The sequence below is a fragment of the Thermobia domestica genome, chromosome 6 (assembly GCF_964235325.1).
Source record: "Thermobia domestica chromosome 6, izTheDome1.hap1.1, whole genome shotgun sequence".
Taxonomy (NCBI): Eukaryota; Metazoa; Arthropoda; class Insecta; order Zygentoma; family Lepismatidae; genus Thermobia; species Thermobia domestica.
Genome location: NC_137459.1, coordinates 16962191 through 16984253, shown reverse-complemented (window position 1 = coordinate 16984253; position 22063 = coordinate 16962191). Strand labels below are relative to the sequence as shown.

Below are 22063 nucleotides of genomic sequence, written 5' to 3'. Positions count from 1 at the left end.
AGAGAAACCGTACTATGTGGACATTTGATAGCTGCTCTTCCAATAAGATCTCTGTAAAAAGACTACCCAGAAGTCAGCTGGACATCACGGAATAAATACAACGGAGTTTATGTCTGCCAAGTCAAAAAAGAAAAGTTCTACGTACTTTTATAGACATTTGTCTTTTAAAATATCAGATGTAATGAAACATTTTTCTAGTGCAGATCATTTGAATCGATGAAAAATTAAAAAAAAAAAAAATGAAAGAGAAAAAAGTGAATCAACGAGTGAGTGTAGGGGAAAACAAAAAAAGTAACCTAAGCGTGGAAAGTTTTTAAAACCAAACATTAGATGCATGATGGATGAAACCATTAGTTCCTCATAACTTAAAGGTTTTCACTTCACTCCCACGTGTTTGAATCTTAGTGAATAAATTAAAGACACTGAACAGTATCAAAAGTTAGAAAAGTGAGCCTGATGCTATTATATAAAATGAAAATCTATCTATTAAAATGCTACGTTTATATGTTCGTGCTCAAGAAAAATTTATATGTTTGTGGCCAATTCTTTCGACAATGAGATCTCGTAACCACAAGTACTAGAAACGTGCTATTTTCACTGGTCGATTCCAAATTTTGTGTAGATTTGCCAGTTTGCATTCAAATTAAAAAAAAAAAAAAAATTCTTCAGTTTTCTATTCCACATTTTATTCGTCCTTTTGGCCCTATTAGTTTAATGTTGCAACTAAGGTATTAAGGTTGATACCGTTGTGAAAGGCAACCAGTAGACAAGCTACGTATAGCAGGTTGATGGACATTCCAGGCGTTTTAATCTGAATGACAAAACCTATTGCAAGCGGTAACTTCGAAGGCTTGTTGACCCACAATGAGACGTACTCGGATATGGAATTAGAAGAAAAAAAAATGTTTACATTTGGTATCATTTATTACTTATCCAAACATTCTATATATTAAAAAAAAATACTACATTTGTATATTTGTCCATAGAGTTCACTCCCTATGAAAGTCTTCCTGTCCTTTACTTGTTTTCGTAAAGGGATTTGCACAGATATACTGTAGTGAGAAGTGAGAAGGAGATTTACGCTCATATTAGAACTGTGCGCTGTGGAAATAGCGCAGGTTCAGCTAGTTGTTTTTAAAATGTTTCGTATAATGAAGTAATTTGGATGCCTAACTAAAAAAGAGAAGAGCTATACACTGTTATTACTTTCTTTAATAGCACTTAAGTATGTGGCTCACTTTGTAAATTTTAGATGCTCTTCATTACTTTTCAGTTATTCACTAAAATTCTAAAATCGGAAAGTTGGGGAAACACAGTGAGTATTTCATAGTGACTGACATTTTTGCCGTTGATATGAGAAACTCTGAATTCGATTTCCGTTGGGAGAGTCATGTGCTTCGAATCTCACGTGCTGCGAAGGGACGTTCAACTTTTAAAGAAACAATGGCAACGTTCTTCTAAAGGATTCGATATCAAATCATGGATTAGCACTTAAGTAACATGTCTCACACAATGGAGGAGAGAAGATACACATAAAAATGTAGAACTGACATTCGTTGAACCTAGAAGCGTATACACCGACAGGAAGCTTTCTAACAGTTTAGTTATTTTGAAGTTTCATAATTTTTTTTTTAATACAATCAATTACATAAATTTGTAATTTGTAAAAAAAAAAAAAAAAAAAAAAAAAGAAAAGAAAAGAAAAAAAGCAAGAAAGAAGAAAAATCGCTTTTGGAGAGCCTAATTCACTTTGATTTTACAATTGTATTGAGATTGTTTAATAGAAATTAACAAGTTAAAAAGAAAGGAGCAGTTTATTATACATTATAATGATCTACTTGAGTCATCTGCTAAGTGATGTGAGACAATGTGGCCATTTTTTAATTTGTTATGCTAATAGATGGCGTGACATATATAGTAGCGTTTTGCAACTGATTAAACAGTCTACCAAAATGTTAACAAAAGAAACAAAGTGTGACGTTAAAATTCAGGTTTGTCAGAGATCAATGTGAAACTACGCTGGTCTTTCGGAATGAGAAGTACAAGTTTAACTTGCTATAAATCGAAAATACGGCTCAACTTCAGGAGGTGATAATTACAAATATTCAGTTCTACCAGAAGAAAGGACGTAAGATTTGAAAGGACCATCTTCAGGATTAAATAATAAAAATCTTTATAAGATGTTTTTAAATTTATGGTATGTGCTACTGTACTCATATACGCATTGCAAAAAGTACATACTACAACTGATATGATTAAAGTGGTAATAAAAGTATGTCAGAAAAGATAATTTTACAAGTTGCTTTATGTGGGATTTAAGGAATTATATGCTTACAACTGCATATATATGAAAGTAAATCATTACAGGCTTGGGAAATCAACAAATAAGCGTTCATATGACCGTCAAGTTTTACAGTGAAAAAGATAGATGCGTCCAAAAATGAGACTGAGATATGGAAAGAAGGGAACAGTTATGTCTATCAGTAAGAAGTATTCTTCTGTACTTGAAGTTGAACGTAGTACTATAATTTCACAAATATTGAGCTGAAATTGTCGTATCCAACTCGCCGATGTATGACGTAGAAGCAGGCTTTACAGTTAGCACCAGAAGAAAGAGAACAGGTTGAACAAAAAAGGGGAAGAAACGAGGTAGGCGGAATGGAAGTGTTGCCAGTGCTCAATTAGTCATGAATCTTCGAGTAGATATCTGCAAAACCATCGACTGCGCATTCTTTGCCCGCCACCACTGTCTTCTATCAACGCTAAGTGCGGTGCCATCCTCTTTCTCTGTGTGAGCGAGTGGTTTACTGAAAATCCGAGCAGCAAGCTGTGACGTCACAGAGCATCCAGTTGTTAATTGTTTTTTGGTAATCCGAGATGTTTAGAAAATTTGAATTAAAACTAAGAATGACTTTGATTTCCTTTAAGAAAGAAAGTAATTCATTAGTGACTGATAGTTTGAAATAGCAGATAGAGATAGAGATCTGCGTTTAAGTCAATACTGAATAGGAAGGTGACCAAAGGATGTTCATAAATTCCCATCTGAGCGCTTCCTTCGATGTTCCACTACTTAGAATAATTGGAAAGTGGGTGTACTATCATGATTGTAAATTTCGTGGAACTGAAGATCTAATATTTTGTTAAGTTGTATACAGGTAGCTTCTACATTTTCCAACTAGAAGAAAATTTACAAAAATCATGCAAATGAGAAAAGACAAAAGAAGAAATTTTGTGGAATTTTTGGAGGTAAATCTCTTCTACATACAGACACTTTCCAGAAGTACCAGATTTACGCACAGATTTATTTATTGACATTAACGACCCTGTAGCATTATTCCTTCACTCTTATTTCCAGATATGAAGGATTGTAATGTTTAATAGAATTTACAGTCATAAATAATATTGCATTCGAGTACAGCAATATGTTTGGCAGAATGCGACATCAACATTATTATTGCGTAATTCAATCGTTTGTTAGTGGTCAAAAATGACAATGAAGATAAATGAATCGTTATACAGAATCTGATTTTATATATGTTAATAAAAATACTGTTTAGAAGAAAGATCGTTTATATCAAGATTGTTGATTTATGTTAAAAGTTTCAGATCCAGTAGAGTGGTAATTTTACTCAAGGGATGTTTACCATAAAGTAACTAAACTGAAAAGAGAAATTTTATGTACGAAACAAATGTCATATTAATATATATATCTATATACAAATAGTTTATACTCATTGTATTGAATAATGAATGGAGCGTATTACTATCATATAAATGTTTCAAGATCTATTTCTATTCTGCGTGGTCCCTGGTTCAATGCCGGTGGAAATTCATTCGTCTACAGGGCATAATAGTGGGATATGAAATTGAAAGAGACACCTTTAAAAACAACACAGTGTTGATCGTACAGTAAAATTTTAACTTATTTCTTAGTGAATGAAAAATTTAGTTCTAAAATAATCATGCAAAGTATGTACTGTTGTTATTTAATGTAAAACACAAGAAAAATATGCTGACTTCACACAATCACAAATGAATTATGAAGTAAGGAATACTTCAACTCAGACAACATAAAAAGAAGAAGAAAGACTCTATGAAGGGGTGTAGTATGTTTCGGTGTACCTATAATGAATTAAATATTCTTTATGTACTAGCACCTAGGTGCGTAATAGCTGACTTGGAAATATTTTACAATTTTACATGACATTATTTCTTTACTACTGTATAGTAATAGCAAATAGTCTGAAACAGGACAAAAATAGATATATATCTTTATGAATGTTTCCAGTGTGTTAGTTCTTCATTCATTGCAGCATTAGTTTTTTCTTTGACAGTGTTTAAGTTTGGCAGTCAAGCTGAAAGTTATTGCACCTATTGTTACAACATTCATTTATCAGGGTATCTGAGAATGTTTCTTTGATTCATTATTCAGTGTTTAGGATATTTTCAGAATTTATTTCCTGTCGAAATATTAATAACTCCTGTGTAAACAATTTAGCTGCGTATGAAAGCATAATACAAGAAAGAAAATTAAGAACAATTGAAACCTTTTTGAAGTAGTGTCGATTGTGAATACGCCTTTAAATCATATAGTTTTGACCGGCCATAACTTTATAAAACATGAATGCGTATATGATGTTGGAGACCGTATACCTTGCTAATGATGTTGCAAATTGTTTGTTATATTTCATTGAAACATGATGATGAATTCACCGTAGTAAAATCGAACAGTCTTCAAGGATCATAGTAATTTTCACTAAATCACTTTCCGTATCTTTTCACTGGAAACAAAAATGTATACACAATAAAATAATTAACATAGTATATTTGTTACGTTGCGATTTATATATTTACAAAATACTCATGGTATGTTGCGATTTACATAATACATTCAACCTAATAATGTAGAAATTCTGTAAAGGATATATTACGAAATGTTATACTCTTACATAAATCAAATATAACAATGGATCACATATATGAATAAAATTCATTCACCATTCTGGAAAAGAAAAAAATCGTCGTGACTTCTACATAGTACAAGATAAAAGAATCCATATCGTTGCATATCACTATGAAATGAAAATGCTGACGGCATTAAAGGAATGGAAACATACATCGAATAGTAAAGAGGAGTCTTGTTGACAACATAACTTCATAAATAGATCACTTCTTGCGCTGCAGACAGAATACATTCTCCAAAGTGGATACTCAACGCTTGACAGAAGATGAAAGAAGCAACCTTATTGGAAAATTGTGTAAGTAGAGAGCATGTTTCCTACTTATTATGTACTGCAGTATGATGTATGATTTGGGCAGTAATAAATAGCACGCAAATTGTGTGGGGGAAGCCTAGATTAAAAACAAAAAATCACAAAGATGGAAATACGTACTGAAGTTGCATATAAAAGCATGAAGATTTTGGTTACCATCAAGATCAGTTGTATTTGTGCACAGAAAATGTGTAGTTGTATTTGTGTACCAGTAAACAACAATGTAATTCTCCGTAGTGGTTTGTTTTGCTTCTGCTTTCTGTATATCTTCTACCGCTCCAATTGGAAAGATAGTTCATTAAAAAAAAAAGAAAAGAAAAAGTAAGAACTGTGAACAAAATATTGAGATATTATCTAAATATACGTAGAAAATAGTAGCGAAACTGATAACATGTAACATTTTTTCTTATCATGATCTATATACGTATATATGTTAGTAGGGACTTCCATAGTGGCTTAGAAGGGCTTCTGAAGTGCGAGGCTCCAAATTTGATTTTATGTATTAAGATAAATCAGTACTGAACGTTCAAGACCTCTTGAGATGCTTCTTTCTCTTCTCCTGTCCTCTCTGTGTCTCTCTATCTTCCGCCCTATTCATCCACATTTATTGAGCGTAACATCTCTGGTAGAAGGCGCGGCGTTCGGGTGGGCAAGGCAGCGTTTACTTCAGCTCGGAGTGGTTGTAGCAAGGCGTAAGCTGCTGCTCTATTTTCTTCCATTTTTACGCGAAATATTGTTTAGAATTTTGCTCGCTGTTGTGTATTTAAATGTAGAATGTCTAGGATAATTAATTAATCAGTAATATTCACCATTTTTAATCTAATTAAGTACTACAGGGTGATTCAAAGGTCAGATTAAATAAGGATTTACAGCATATGTGTAATATATGCACCTCCAACATCAGTGCATGTATGTAAGCGACGTTTGTAGTTCTCCAGAGACGTTCACAGAACATCCAGCTTAACCACGTTTATACGTTACACAATGCTTTCTTCAGATGCTGGATATTATGAACCTTAACTGACTAAACCGCCGCCTTTAAATAACTACAAAGGTAGAAATTCATCGGTGTCAGATCTGGAGACTTCGGTGGCCAGTCAACGGGACCAAGACGACAAGCTCAACATAAAACAATTCACGGACAGTTAACCTGCAACAAGGAGATGTATAATTCTATTGAAACAGTGCTGGGAAATCTCCAGCTTCATTTAACATGCTCGGGAATACTGTGTTCAAGAAGGTGTTTGTAACCCTCCGAGGTAAGAGTACTTTCGATGATAAACGGACCTGTTATTCCCTGCCTCGAAATCTAGCACTACACCATGATCTTATCCCCTTCCTGCGGTTTTTAGGAATGTGATCAATGAGGATTTTTATCATTCTACTATCCCAGTTTTGCCTAACTTCCTCATTAATGTAGCAAATACCTCGTCACTGAACAGAACAGTTAGTTCAAAGTCAATGTTTCCACTGATGTGGTCGTGTGCCCATTTATAGAGTTGTAGGCGACGATCAGGGTCATTCTGACTGAGGTGTTTGCAGCATTTGGATCTTGTATGGATGCCACTTCTTGTGCAAAATGCGACATACACATAATTGCCTTACACCGAGTTCTATTGACAGAAGTTGGATACTCTTCGTTGGTCAGTATGCACACAGCTGCTAAATACTGGTTGATAACCTTTCATATGTGGCAGTTAATTACTCGGTTATGCGGTTTGTCGTGCACGCTACCAGTTTCAGTTTGAATTGCTGTACCAATTTTGCCACTGCATTGTGCGTCATTGGCGTCCTTTCTTGGTATTTGGCTAAATTCAAGTGCTGACCTCTATAAATACGACTAGTTACCAAAAAAATCACCACACCCTTACGTTTTACATTAGCATCTATTGTGATCACGCAGATGGACTAAAAAGAGAAAAAGGAAAAATTTCTATGTAGGGGAAGGTCGGGTAGTATCGGACACTTAAGGAACATGTGATGTAACAACTTTATGATAATCAGAAATTAAATAAAAACCTCATATGTGCAATCCTCATACATATCTTTATAACACTATATAAACCATATTTTACTTTTACTACAAAATTTAGAGAAACTGAAAAAAATGTAAAAGTCTAATTTTTCAAGATATAAAAAACTGGCGGGTTATATCGGACAGATCTGTTATTACCTTCTTAGATTCCTTACATGTCTTCTTACATACCTTACAAACTGCAGATTGTTATGTTGTACGGTATTGCAAATATCACATTTATAATAAAATGCATCTCTCTCAAGACTTACACAGTTTTCATGTGCCCAACCTTTGCACGAATTACACTGTATCCAGTTCTCATCAAAGTTTTCCCCACAAATTATGCAATCAGTCTTTGTTTCACCGTCGAATTTCAGAGACTTCTTTGCTGATCCAACTGCTTGGTTGAGCATCAAATACGGCTTCCTTCGGGAGCATCTTTCGTAAGTTCGTTGTTCATTCTTACTCTTGGAAACACAAATGATGGAGGGATAAATTGATCACCTGACGCGTTTATGCACAGAAGAATTGTTACGTTTTTGCCTCTTTCTCCAGATGTTAAATTTCTCTACCTGCTTTTTCCCTTTTATAGACACAACTTTTTACTGATTTTGATGAACTACTGACACACCAGTTTCATCAGCATTAAAAATTCTCGATGGTTTAAAATAATATTTATTCATAAGTTCAGAGAGTTTGTCAAAAAAAAAAAATACCAACGTGCTCCTTGTTGAATATTATAGCTCGCTGCAAACTTGTGGACTTCGCGCACCTCAAACTTAAATCGGGATCTCTCTTCATGCAAAAACAATAAAAATCTTTCCCGGCTAGTCCTTTATTTCCGTTAAATTTATGGTTCAGTTTAAAGTGTTCAGCGAACTGAAATGCTAGTTTCAAAAATTATTTCTTGTTGAGAGGCATCAACTGGCTGTCCAGATATTTGACAAGATTATACAGTAACTTATCTTGTTCATTCGTAAAAGTGTTTTGAAATTTACCCATTGGCGGTTTTACTTGAATTTCCTTTCCCAAGGAAAGAAATCTTACCCTGTCACCTAAAGTGCTTTTCAGGGCGGAAGACTGTTTACTTCTTTCTCTTGTACTCATCCCACCACTTATTACTTTTTCAATTGCTGTTTTCATATTTTCCACTGACCATTTACCTCTCTTTTTGTCCATTTCTACCTGAAAAACTATAAGATTTCGCATTGAAACTTCGAATATTGCTGTCCGATATTGGCCGCCAACACCCTGTCCGATACCACCCGACCAACGTGCATGATAATAAAGAGTCCTGAAATAATTTGTGTTGCAATGTAGGCAATGATATAATGCCAATTAGGATACAAAACTACAACAAAAATGTACAACTACTTAAATTCATATTTCATTTACCTTTGTTTCTGTAATTAGCCGACAAAATTAAGTACGTGCAACCACAAACCGCATAAAAACTACAAATCGTCGCACCACATATACACCTTTCAACGTACTATCTCAGAATGTTGGCGCCACGCTTCCCCCACAAAGAACTACTAACACGTGGTTAAAGAGTGTCGCCATCCTATTCCAAAAATAGTGAACTATACACTGTCCGATACTATACGCTGTCCGATACTATCCGACTTTCCCCTAACCTTACTTTTGATTCACCTTCTAGTATAAATATCGTAATTTACATACCTATAATATTAAATGGTTTAGATAACTCGTTACTGAATACTCAGCTATAATCGTCTTGAAAAACTTTTTTTTTTTTTCTTTTTTTTTAATGTAAATCCAAAACATGTTTTTCTTTTTGATAACGCTGAATCCCATAAGATACGGAAGTTAGAGATGTGAAATTTAGTACATAAAAATCTTTGTGTGTGTGTGTGTGTGTATAAAAAAATGAAATTAAACTTCCAAGGCGAGTGAAAGGGGCTAAAGTTAAGACGAAATTCGGATGTAAAGTACGCAATACTTACTTAACACATTGATCGCCTGAGTATGTTTTGTAAATTTTACTGTCAGCGCCAAGTTGATGTGCATCAGAAATGATACTGGAAGTTTAGGCGGAATACACTTAAAGAAAAGTATTCAACTGCGCCAGAATTACTGCTGCAATATGATTTTCCAGCGCCCTAACTTCAGGTCAGATGTGTTAAATATACCAGCATGTGTATCAGATCGCATACACGTGGAAACGAAAAGAACGTTTGTTGTGTATCGGAAATGATACACGAAGCGTAGGCAGAACACGCCGTATGTATCACCTGTAATACACATGGCGATCAATGTGTTAAACAAACAGGTTTTACAAAATTTAATTCTTATGGGAAGAAATGGATTGGGGCGGTTCTAGAGATTTAGTAATAATAGTTTACAGAACAAGTATAGTTAAATGGTCGGTAAATTTTATAAATATATATCAATAACTGTTCAGGGGATTTCTTTATAAGTATTTCTCATAAAAGAAAAAGGTCAGTATTTACTGGTTTAGCCTTGCGATGGGTTCATCGAAGTTTTCCGAAAACGTCTATTATAATTTCGTCTACGTGTCCTAAATAAATATTTCAGTAATAACCACAGATTCATTTGATTTAATTGAAGAAGTGGGAGCAAGAAAGATTAGTGTGGTGGTTCCTACCATGGGCACACAAAGGTGGGAGCAGGGTAGGACCCAGGCCCCCTGGCTCATGAAAATGTATACGTAATATAGCAAACCACGTATATTAAATACCAGTTATACCATACGTAATATAGCAACCATGGAGATGGACCCCCTCCAGAAAAATTTCTTCGGGCGCCCCTGGTTCATACTCTTTATTTTTATTGGTTGTAGATAATTTCAGTGTGAAGTTGCTTGTAGACTATATGTAATATAGGTTTCTCTGTAATTTATTCACACTGCTTATTTCCTTGTGTGTGTGTGTTACCAAGTCAGAAACATACGTACAAATGCTTTACACTTACAATTGACCAATCATTTGCTTCTCAGGTGTCTTGAATCCATTGACGTCGTTGAGTACTGTCTTTGGGGAATCAGAAAAAAAAAATACACATAATACCATATATTTAATGAAGACACATAATTACTTTGGCACGATACAAGAATTACGTATGATGTCAACGAACACAGAAGACCTCTCACTTGCTCTGTATATAAACAATTGGTGGCATCCTCCGTAATTATCCATTGAGAACAGCGTTGCCATGTTTGCATGACCATTGCCTTCTACTAGAGATGATTATGTGATAATATTCAGGTTAAATCATGCTCATACCTATTCAATTTGATGTATTGGGTTTACGTTTTGACAGATTATTTGTTAATGCAGTGACGTGAAGACCTTACACACCATTGATCTTTTTAAAATTGTAGTTCACATTAGCTCTGACCGGTGCTCTAAATGAGGGCTGAACGTAGGATTTTATATATCTTTGTAGGAATTAGAAGTAAAATTATTAGTAAAATTCTTGAATTTAATATATATATATACACTATGTGATCAAAAGTATCCGGACAACTGGCTGAAAATCACAAGTTCGTGGCGCCCTCCATTGGTACTGCTGGAATTCAATATGGTGTTGGCCCACCCTTAGCCTTCATGACACCTTCCACTCTCGCAGGCATACTTTCAATCAGATGCTGGAAGGTTTCTTGGGGAATGGCAGCCCATTCTTCACGGAGTGCTGAACTGAGGAGAGGTATCGATGTAGGTCGGTGAGGTCTGGCACGAAGTCAGCGTTCCAAAATATCCCAAAGGTGTTCTATAGGATTCAAATCAGGACTCTGTGCAGGCCAGTCCATTACAGGGATGTTATGGTCGTGTAACCACTCCGCCACAGGCAGTGCAGTATAAACAGGTGCTCGATCGTGTTGAAAGATGCAATCACCATTCCCGAATTGCTCTTCAATAGTGGGAAGCAAGAAGATGCTTAAAACATCAATGTAGGCCTACGCTGCGAGAGTGCCACGCAAAACAACAAGGGGTGTAAGCCCCTCCAAGAAAAACACGACCACACCATAACACCACCACCTCCGAATTTTAATGTTGGCATTACGCACGCTGACAGATTACGTTCACCAGGCATTCGTCATACCCACACTCTGCCATCGGATCGCCACATTGTATACCGTGATTCGTCACTCCACACAACGTTTTTCCACTGTTCAATCGTCCAATGTTTAGCTCCTTACACCAAGCGAGGCGTCGTTTGGCATTTACCTGTGTGATGTGTGGCTTATGAGCAGCCGCTCGACCATGAAATCCAAGTTTTCTCACCTCACGCCTGTCATAGTACTTGGAGTGGATCCTGATGCAGTTTGGAATTCCTGTGTGATGGTCTGGATAGATGTCTGCCTATTACACTTTAATACCCTCTTCAACTGTCGGCGGTCTCTGGCAGTCAACAGACGAGATTGGCCTGTACGCTTTTGTGCTGTACGTGTCCCTTCACGTTTCCACTTCACTATCACATCAGACACAGTGGACCTAGGGATGTCTAGGAGTGTGGAAATCTTGCGTACAGACTTCTGACACAAGTGACTCCCAATCACCTGACTACGTTCGAAGTGCGTGAGTTCCGCGGAGCGCCCCATTCTGCTTTCTCACGATGTCTAATGACTACTGGGGTTGCTGATAATGAGTACCTGGCAGTAGGTGGCAGCACAATGTACCTAATATGAAAAATGTGTGTTTTTGGGGGTGTCCGGATACTTTTGATCACATAGTGTATGTCAAGAATTTGATGTATAGTCCTTGTTATTTATTTATTTATTTGTCAATAAGTTTGTCATTACTAAATATACTATCGTTTGTTACACTTTACAGTTCCAACTTACTTATCTAGTCTTCATACTTTTCATCTATTAACCATTTTGCATTTGTTCAGACATGGGCCTATATTTCGTAGACACCATTAATTAGTGTGAATAATTTGAAGTAAACTTACAGTTTGTTATAGTTTTTTTTTTTTTTTTTTTTTGTATATGAATATTTTTTTTTTATATATTTCTTCAATTGCAGGCTATAGAGGAAAGCGAGAAAGCTCAGTATTTGAAGGAGGAGTTATGGAAGAAAGACAAATATGAGGTAAGATTCATACATGTTCTTTTTGAAATAAAGTTCCAGACTCCAACACATATAGTATGAAATAAATTGCAAGCTACTATAATGTATCTTGCAAAGCCGTCCATCTTGATGATTTTTTAACATGTTCGCTGCGGCAGTGTAAAACTGAATTTGAATCTCAGTGCTATACGAGTCACGGTGTGTCTCGTTGAAGGTTTGTCCGTCGGTGCGTTACGAATCAGCAGTGACTCGTGCACAGATCTTACTTAGAGCTTCTTTGTGACAACCCGGTATTTCAAATTCCCACTTCAGACATCTGTTGACAGAATCTGAAGCTATTACGCCAAAGCAGGACGCATCACGGTATTACGGTGAAGGGTTCGATCCGTGTACCTTTTCAATTGAGACTTTGGTCCCAGTGAAGGGCTCAGTCGTTCTATTGTGGTTCCGGGGTTCTAGCAGCATTGCGCTGCGGAGTGCACACCATCCTAAACCGGCCTCCGTGAAGAACTCCCTACTCCCTGCCCGCCAATAATACAGCTTTGCACTATTTTATTCACGGGTACGGAAAGTTCGTCCCCCCGACGATCGTTTGAGGAAGGTGCGATACACCTCACCGTTACGGTCCAGATTCGGACGGGAACCACCTGGGCGAAGATCTAATGTGCATTGCGAAAATAGACGAGAGCATCACCTACTTTCAAGAACTGTACACAGGTTATCCAACAATCACTTTCTTATTACGTCATGCAATCTGTAAAAGAAAAACTGACAAATTTATATCTTATTGTGCCATTTATTTAAAATGAATAAACGTACCTGAGATAAACAAACTTTCCCTTATATTATTCGCCCCGTTTACGTAATGAGTTTGTAAGTGCACTTTATTACTCACTTCGTTATATTGTCCGCCATGGCTTGGTGAAAGACGTGATCACATTTTAGGTTGGAACACTATATATCCGTCGAATCCACTGACCAAGATCGTTCTTTCTTCCAATATTGAGAATTTAGTAGACGGTTATTGCAAGTGAACACAATGATGACATTATGTCGTGGTTTTGATCAGGAGTTGACCAGTTTTGGGATATTTTTGTGTTGGTCGTTTACTACATGTCCGTTGCGTTTTTGTACCACCTTCCAAGTCCTTTGTGCTCTCTTTTTAGTCTCCAACACGCCCCCTCGTTGTTATAAAATACCACTTGGGGCTAATTTGTTTTGATAATGAGTAGCATAAGAATTGCCAAAATGTTCAAGTTAATAATACTGTTTTCGTTAATAATTTCTACATATTTGAAGACAGTGATAGATATCTAGATTACAAGGTAACTAATATTCCACTTAAAAAAAACGTTTGAGGACGAGATATTGTAGTGATCAGCAAAATAGCTGAGTCACTCATATTCACACACACCAACACAACACGACGAAAAACTAGTTGTCCTCTCATAACTTTCTTCTTCCTCTTCTTCTATCCTGTCTTTTAACACCACTAGGCGGCAGCACAATCAACAAGAAGCATACACTGCACAAAGTGTACGAATTCAGACGAACGTCACATCACGCTCTAACGCAGAATTTGCGTTTATACGAAAAATATTATAAGCAGAATTTTGGTACAGTTACATTGGCGGTCGAAAGGAATGTACGTGCGCCATTGGATAATGGTAAACGTTCAAGAACCCTGACTGTAATTCCACTTCAACACTCACCACTGTTCCAAAGTGAAGACGAGCATTAGTTCACAATGAAGTTTATAAGAACTTTCGTCGAGTTACACTTCATCAGATGAAAAAGTTTCATTAAGTTTCATTTAACGTAGAAAAACGACAAACGCGTGGGGCATTTATACTCTTACATAATAGTTTCATGGGGCTTTAATATGTAAAGTCTTTAAAATTCTTTTTTTTTTTTTTTTTTTTTTTTTTTTTTTACATTCGGCACTGCTACTAAATTAAACATTTATAAGTGCATGACTCACAATTAACATTCAAATAATTCTCATGATATACCTTTAATATGCAAATTATTATATTGCTATATGCGCTCTTACCATTAAAAATTAACACAAACATTATATGAAATCATGGCATTATTTAGAAGTAAAATATTCACATTACTTACTTTACGATATTATACGAAAACTATAGAACACGAACAAATAATTATCATGGACAACTCAACTTTTCAACAAACAGATAAAACAAATATTATTTGAATAATATACTTCAATATTTCACGAAAGTAAATGAACAAACTTATTCTACACACATGATATTTAAATTGCATAAATGACAAAACATACTTGCGTTTCTCAAGCTATTCTGACAAAAAGTTACGAAAACAAAATTGTTATTCACAAATACAAAGATTACACATCATTTAAACAAATAACTACATGAAACAAATTTATTACCACTCTATTGTACTGTAACAATAAGAGTGAGGCCAGATAGAAGTAAGTCTGCCACACTTTTACGCTAATAAGCGCCTATCCACTTAAGTTTTTAAGTCTCCCTTCCCCATTATACATTTATATTATTATCCCACCCCTTTGGAATGGCAACAAGACCTTCTAGTGAGGTAGGAATATAAAACAACATAGAAAAATGTACCCAAAGGTTAAAAATAAATGAAAGGGGGGGGGGAGGTTGCCATTCATAATTCATTTCTCGTGTCACAGTGTTCCACTGACACATAAAAACTTATTTTTACTCTGACTACATCAGAGCATATCATCGTTTATATTCTTACTAACACATGAATGCTATACAATTCACCTCGTACATAAGGTGTTTTAAAATTCTACAGTTAGCCTTGACGACTTATCACAAAGCATCAACAAGACAATACATTATTCATGTAAATGAGTTTTTTTTTTTTTTTTTTACATGTCACGTCTGTTTAGCTTAGGATTCAGCAAATGATTTAAAGCTAACACAAGAGTACGATATCGACAATCTAGCTTGTCGTTTAAATATTGCAAATATGCATCACATTTCAATAGTTCTTTCAACAACAACTGAACATTAAACTTATTACTTTCGCTCTCGTTGAAAACAGACAAACTAACTTTCGTTATATTCAAAGAATTTACATTTACTAAAGTTTCTGGCTCACAAGAATCGGTTTTTTCACTATTTTCTCTTAAAGAATCAAATTCTTTTTCATGAATATGTTTCTTAGCTAATTCTAACCAGATGTTCCTAGTTTTTTGAGTGGGTCTCCACACTCTCATACGATCAATAGAATGTACACCACAAGATTCTCCAGTTAAAGGATCTACAAGCTCAAAAACTTTGTCTGAAATTTTATTTTTACAAAACAGTGGACCTTTGTAAAGCATGAAAAACTTGCGGATTTTTTTGTCTACTGCCGAACTCAAATGCGATTGCAACAAAAATACCAAATCGTTTTCTTTTATTTTGTATTTTCTTTCTTGGGACGCATTATATTTCTCGTTTCTTTTTCTAACTTTTTCACTTCTACGGTAGTCAGCCATTATGAGTTTATTTTCCCAATTTACAGGTTCACTTTCATCATAGCTTTCGTTTGTTACAATGCCAAAATGCTTCAACACAGAATAATTTGCTTTTACATTCAAATGAAGACTAGCAGGGCTGACACCTAAACTACTACACACAGAATAATTTAACAAAATGACAATCTGAGGTATGTATCTTTCCCAAGAAGTATGTTCTTCGTTACACAACAATTTGAACAATCTGTTCGTCTCTCTATGGACACGTTCTACAATTGAGCTCTTTGGATGGTAAGGAGTTACATAGTGAATTTTAATACCATATTCTTCCATTTTAGATTTAAATTTTGCTGATACAAAACATCCACCATTGTCTACTAGTATGGATTTCGGAATTCCCATTGTTACAAAATAGTAATATTCTAAACATCTCAAAACACATTTAGTCGTTGCATTTCTGATTGGGAACATTGTGTAATATCTACTAAATACATCTAAAATTGACAATGCAAATTTATTTCCAGTATGAGAAGGTGGATAAGGTCCTAACAAATCGATCGAGACCATGTCTCTTACATTCTTTACAGCCACAGTTTGTAAAGGTCTAGCTGGTGGCGAAGTTTCAACTTTCGTACGTTTACAAACAACACAGTCACGCAAATAATTGCTGATATCTCTACGCATGGACTTCCAATAACAACAATCACTTACAAAGCCTAAAACCTTTTCAAAACCAAAATGACCTTGTTCATGATAATTTTGAATTACATCGTTTACAAGTGAAGGAGGAATACAAATTTTCCATTGATTAGGAAAATGGTAACTACGATTCAACAAAATTCCATTTTCGATTTTGTAAAATTCACCAATATTTCGATTCTTAACCTTAACATAAGGATCGTTGGGATTCTCTAAGTACTTCATGATATTTTCATACTCCGGATGTTCTCTTTGCTTGCTAATTAAATCTTGAACAGTTAAATTTTTAAAACAAGATGGCAACACTTCGTACTTATTAACTTCATACTTTTCAACCTCAGGGAACAGAATAATACGTGACAATGCATCGCTAGCTTGATTATCTTGACCTTTAACATATACAATTTGTACATCAAATCCCTGAATTTGCAAACTCCAACGAGCAAGTCTAGAGTTCCACTGTCTCATTTTGTGCAAGTATACCAATGAGTTATGATCCGTGTAAATTTTTACATGCCTTCCATACAACAATTGAGACCAACGTTTGAGCGCGACTACTATTGAAAGGCACTCACGTTCAGTCACAGTATAATTCTTCTCAGCAGGTTTTAACGTTCTACTATAAAATCCTAAAATATGTTTCTTACCATCTACTTCTTGAAAAAGAATGTTTCCTAAAGCAACTGAACTACAGTCGGTAATTAAACAAAAATCATGATCTAACAAAGGATGTGCAAGCATTACCTCTTGAACCAAATCACTTTTCAATTGGTTAAAACTATCATCACAAGATTGATCCCAGATCCATTTTTTATTTTTCTTTAACAAACCAAATAAAGGTTCAGATTTTTGAGCGAAATTTTCAACAAATTTGGCGCACCACTGAAACAAACCTAAAACTCTTTGCAATTCTTTTAAATTTCTAGGCCTTGGTAGGTCTTTAATACACTGTACATAAGAAGGATTTTTTGTTATGCCTTGCGGACTGATGTCAAACCCTAAAAAACTAAATTTCGTGTTACAAAAAGTACACTTTTGTAGATTTAACGTCATGCCAGCCTCGTAAACTTTCTGAAATATTTGATCCAAAAACTGTAACTGTTCTTCAAAAGTCATAGAAATTACAGAGACGTCGTCGATGTACGAGACTACTTTTTCATATAAACCTGCCCCAAGGACAGTTTGCAAACACAACATAAAAGCAGCTCCTCCGTTTATGTAACCAAACGGAACTCGAGTATACTGATACATTTTTCCATTCCAACAAAATGCTGTGTATTGTTTACTTTCTTTACTTAAACATACTTGTAAATAACTTCCCACAAAATCTAAACAAGACACGAATTGGATTCCTTGAAATTTGATAAGAAGGTCATCGATCTTATTGACTTTTAACTGCTTTAATTTTACAAATTTGTTCAATTGAGTCAAATCTACGACAGTACGAAGTTTACTAGTGTTTTTCTTAGCTACACACAATAAAGGATGACAATGCACAGAAACACATTCTTCCACTACGTTACATTCTAGCCATTCAGCTATTTGTTGTTCAATATTTTCTTTGTACTTAAAAGGTAATGGGTACTGACGTTTTACAATTGGTTGGTCTGTTTCAACTTCGATGGTGTATTCAAACTTATTACATTTACCTGGCAAGTCGCTAAAAACCAATCTATGTTTCACCAATAAATCATATAGTTGCTGTTTTTGAACATTAGACAAATTTTCAATTTCAAGAACTTTTGTTCTAATTTCAGTAACAGAAGGAAAGTGACTTTGGGTATTACGAGTAATTTTACTTGTATTACAAACATCCAGATTTATTTTTACATAGTTATGAGACATTTGAATTTCCTCATCCAATTTATGTATTTGTTCCCCATAAAAATGATACAAAAAATTTACTTCAGCAGCTTCGTTCAAACGTGCTTGTTTTATTTGCTCTATGTTTAAATCATTGTTGGTAGTGTACCTATCTACATGTTCAAATGCTTTACTATTTTCTAACAAACTATCCGTCCATTCCTGCGTCAGCTGTTTCTTATGAATTTCTAAACTCTGAATTATCGGACACTCTAGCACAGGTTCGACTACATCTTCGTTTTCGCTTTCAATAGTGGAATTAGCGTCAACACAATTCGCATTATTTAAATGAAAACCAACCTTATTAACACTCTCTCTAGTAAGTATTTTTACTTTACCTTTACTTTCATTACTCAGAAGGGGGTCACTACCAAATCCGTGTTCATACTCTTTCATTGGTACCTTACAAGTGTTAGGGTCATAACCTACAGTAACGGATTTCTCGCCAAAGTCTAATTTCGCATTAACTAGCGATAGGAAATCTCTGCCTATCAGACAATTACAATTAAGGTCATTGACAACAATAAATCTAACATCACAAGTTACAGGACCAACTTCTACACAGAGGGTAACCTCGCCCTTAACTGATTTTGTTCTTTTACCACTATAATCTACTAGAACAATTTGAGGAGCGGGTTGCAATACAGCATTTGACACTATATTAGATATTTTTTTCCACGCATTATAACTTAACAAGCTAGCCGAAGCACCTGAATCGCACAGAGCGTACATGTTCTCATTCATGATTTTGACAAGAATTTCAGCAGTGGCACATGAATTTACATTAGTTTTACAAAAATCTTTAGTTTCTTCTTCATCAGACGAGAAAACATCATCCCACTGTACTACATTTATCAGATTTTTATCAAGCTTTACAAAAACAGTCTGACTACTTGGAAGGAGTGCATTATTTAACTCATTACTACACGTTTGAATCAATTCCCTGCTATGAGCACTCTTCAGGCAGGGTGCTTCTAGTTTGGGGGAGGAAATCTATTTTGAAACCCAAAATTACCTGCAGTGACGTTCGTAAAATTCGGTCTTGGTGGCCTAAAGCCAGTAGGATTACCAAAATTCGAAGAATTTACAAAATTTCCATTACTGTAACCGGTCTGAGGTGAATTTCTTGTTTGGGAATTACCATTCACTGACCTATTAGTCATATCACTAGTGGCTTCATTTTGATTTACATTAGCACTGCTATTACTTACATTCGTACTATGATTGCAAAAACACACTCTTTCTTCATGCCTATCAGAACTACTATTGTTATTCCATTTTTTCTTTTTGTTTCTACGAAAGGAATTTTTTCTTTTCCGATTACCTCTGTTATTTGAATTTTCGTTCGAACACACCTGATCCGACTCATCACAATCATTAACATTATTCTGATTACTTTCACGCTTACCATTCTTATTAACGGACACCTGGTTGACTTTCAGAAACTTATGATTGTTGCTGTTGATACGATTATCAGACCTGGGAATTGCTTCTAATCTTTGTATAACAGACAATACAGAAGACAAATTCATAGTAGACAAAGTTGTTAACTGACGCCGGTAGTAAGGTGGAATCAAATTAAGAATCATACTGATAGCTAACGATTCTTTTATGTCGGGATTGATTTCTTGTATCTTATTACATCTATATGACACGAAATTGTACACACTTCCGTCAACTTTTGCATCATAGGGTTTGTATTGCAATACCATTAACTTGTTAGCGCGAACCTGTTCATTCTCAAACTCTAATTTGAACAATTCGGCAAAACGATCGTAAGAAGTGAAAAACCCGCAATTGTTTATGTACCAATTTTGTGCAGAACCAGTCAACAAAAATTTGATAATGTCTAAATATTGACTACGAGTAATTGACATAAGCGAAGCTTGATCTTCAAACTTACGTAAGAACGCAGTGGCAGTCAATTCATTCTCGTGACCGGAGAATTTCTCGAAAGATTCTAAATCTCGTAATTTCAAAGCTACTTTTCTTTCTCGCTTTTTCCTCCGTTTGATTGTTTTTATCCCAACAAAGCTATTATCACTGTGAGAGTCCGAAGAATCGTTTTCACTTAACACCGAACTAACATCATAGTTAAGAAAAGGGTTGGTATTTTTACGTACACTGGTATCAACTTTTTCTTCTTTAATTTCTACCTCGGGCTTTACATTTCCCACGAACGTAGATGACCTAATTTGACTTTCAATCATACTCACGCGCAAGTTTCTGACCTCTTGATTTACTATCTCGAATTTACTTTCTACTTCACCCTTAACATCATCTATTATCGTTTGAGTATGATGTGCTATTTCTCGTGTTGCAATACTTACATCATAAATCTCACGAACACTTTGATCTAATTTCACGATTCTACCTTCGTGTTCACCCACTTTTTCCTGCGCTCGCTCAGCTTTTTCATTCACTAAATCAACATCGGAACTTAAATCCTTAACTTTATTCCCAATCATTATAATACGTTCCTCAGTGTCTCTGACTTGATCTCCTAACTGATTAGCTTTAGCATTGACAAAATGTATTTTGTCTTCGTTATTTTTCACGTCAAGTTTAACTTCATCAACTTTTGTTTCTTGTACATTTAATTTCTCTTGAAACTGTGCTGACAGTTTTTCAAAGTTATCCGTACAAGTACGACTAACCCTGTCTATTTCATTTCTCATTTGCACTAACTCAGTCGACAGTGTCTGAATTTGCCCATCCATCCTACATTCTAACATTTCTAATTTACCTGTAAGATCGTTAGAAAACTTTTCTATCTGAGCTTGGGTTTCATTCACAGCACCATTAAGTGATTGCTTAGTGTCATTTACACTGTCATTAATTTTATTAATAGCTTCAAGCAAAGTTTGCAAACTCAAATTTTCACTTTCTGCCATGATTGCAAATTACAAATATACAAACACAACAAACACCAATAATATCTTCAAGTTAGCGCATATAGCATACCATGAGAAATAAAACCTGTCAAATATTACACCCAGATCTTCTCCCAGATGTTACATCCGTTACGAATCAATTAATAAAAACGTGAATAATTATTAATTGATCCGTCCCTGTTCGGGCGCCATTCTATTACGGTGAAGGGTTCGATCCGTGTACCTTTTCAATTGAGACTTTGGTCCCAGTGAAGGGCTCAGTCGTTCTATTGTGGTTCCGGGGTTCTAGCAGCATTGCGCTGCGGAGTGCACACCATCCTAAACCGGCCTCCGTGAAGAACTCCCTACTCCCTGCCCGCCAATAATACAGCTTTGCACTATTTTATTCACGGGTACGGAAAGTTCGTCCCCCCGACGATCGTTTGAGGAAGGTGCGATACACCTCACCGTTACGGTCCAGATTCGGACGGGAACCACCTGGGCGAAGATCTAATGTGCATTGCGAAAATAGACGAGAGCATCACCTACTTTCAAGAACTGTACACAGGTTATCCAACAATCACTTTCTTATTACGTCATGCAATCTGTAAAAGAAAAACTGACAAATTTATATCTTATTGTGCCATTTATTTAAAATGAATAAACGTACCTGAGATAAACAAACTTTCCCTTATATTATTCGCCCCGTTTACGTAATGAGTTTGTAAGTGCACTTTATTACTCACTTCGTTATATTGTCCGCCATGGCTTGGTGAAAGACGTGATCACATTTTAGGTTG

At 35.5% G+C, this 22063-nt stretch overlaps 2 protein-coding genes across 9 annotated transcripts in view; one reads left to right on the top strand and one right to left on the bottom strand.

Moving 5' to 3' along the window:
• The window catches only part of LOC145687854 (dnaJ homolog subfamily C member 25 homolog), a 315599-nt gene that overhangs the window by 69692 nt on the left and 223844 nt on the right, over positions 1 to 22063 (top strand). For 2 of the 7 annotated variants that reach the window (XM_081761343.1, XM_081761344.1), the window contains exon 6: positions 12303 to 12368. The exons of the other annotated variants lie outside the window; for them this stretch is intronic. In XM_081761343.1, coding sequence (XP_081617469.1) covers positions 12303 to 12368 — 66 coding nt within the window. The remainder of the gene's footprint in view (positions 1 to 12302; positions 12369 to 22063) is intronic. 7 annotated transcript variants of the gene reach the window in all.
• LOC145687853 (dynein axonemal intermediate chain 4-like) overlaps positions 1 to 22063 on the bottom strand; it is a 261885-nt gene that overhangs the window by 220469 nt on the left and 19353 nt on the right. The window lies entirely within an intron of this gene.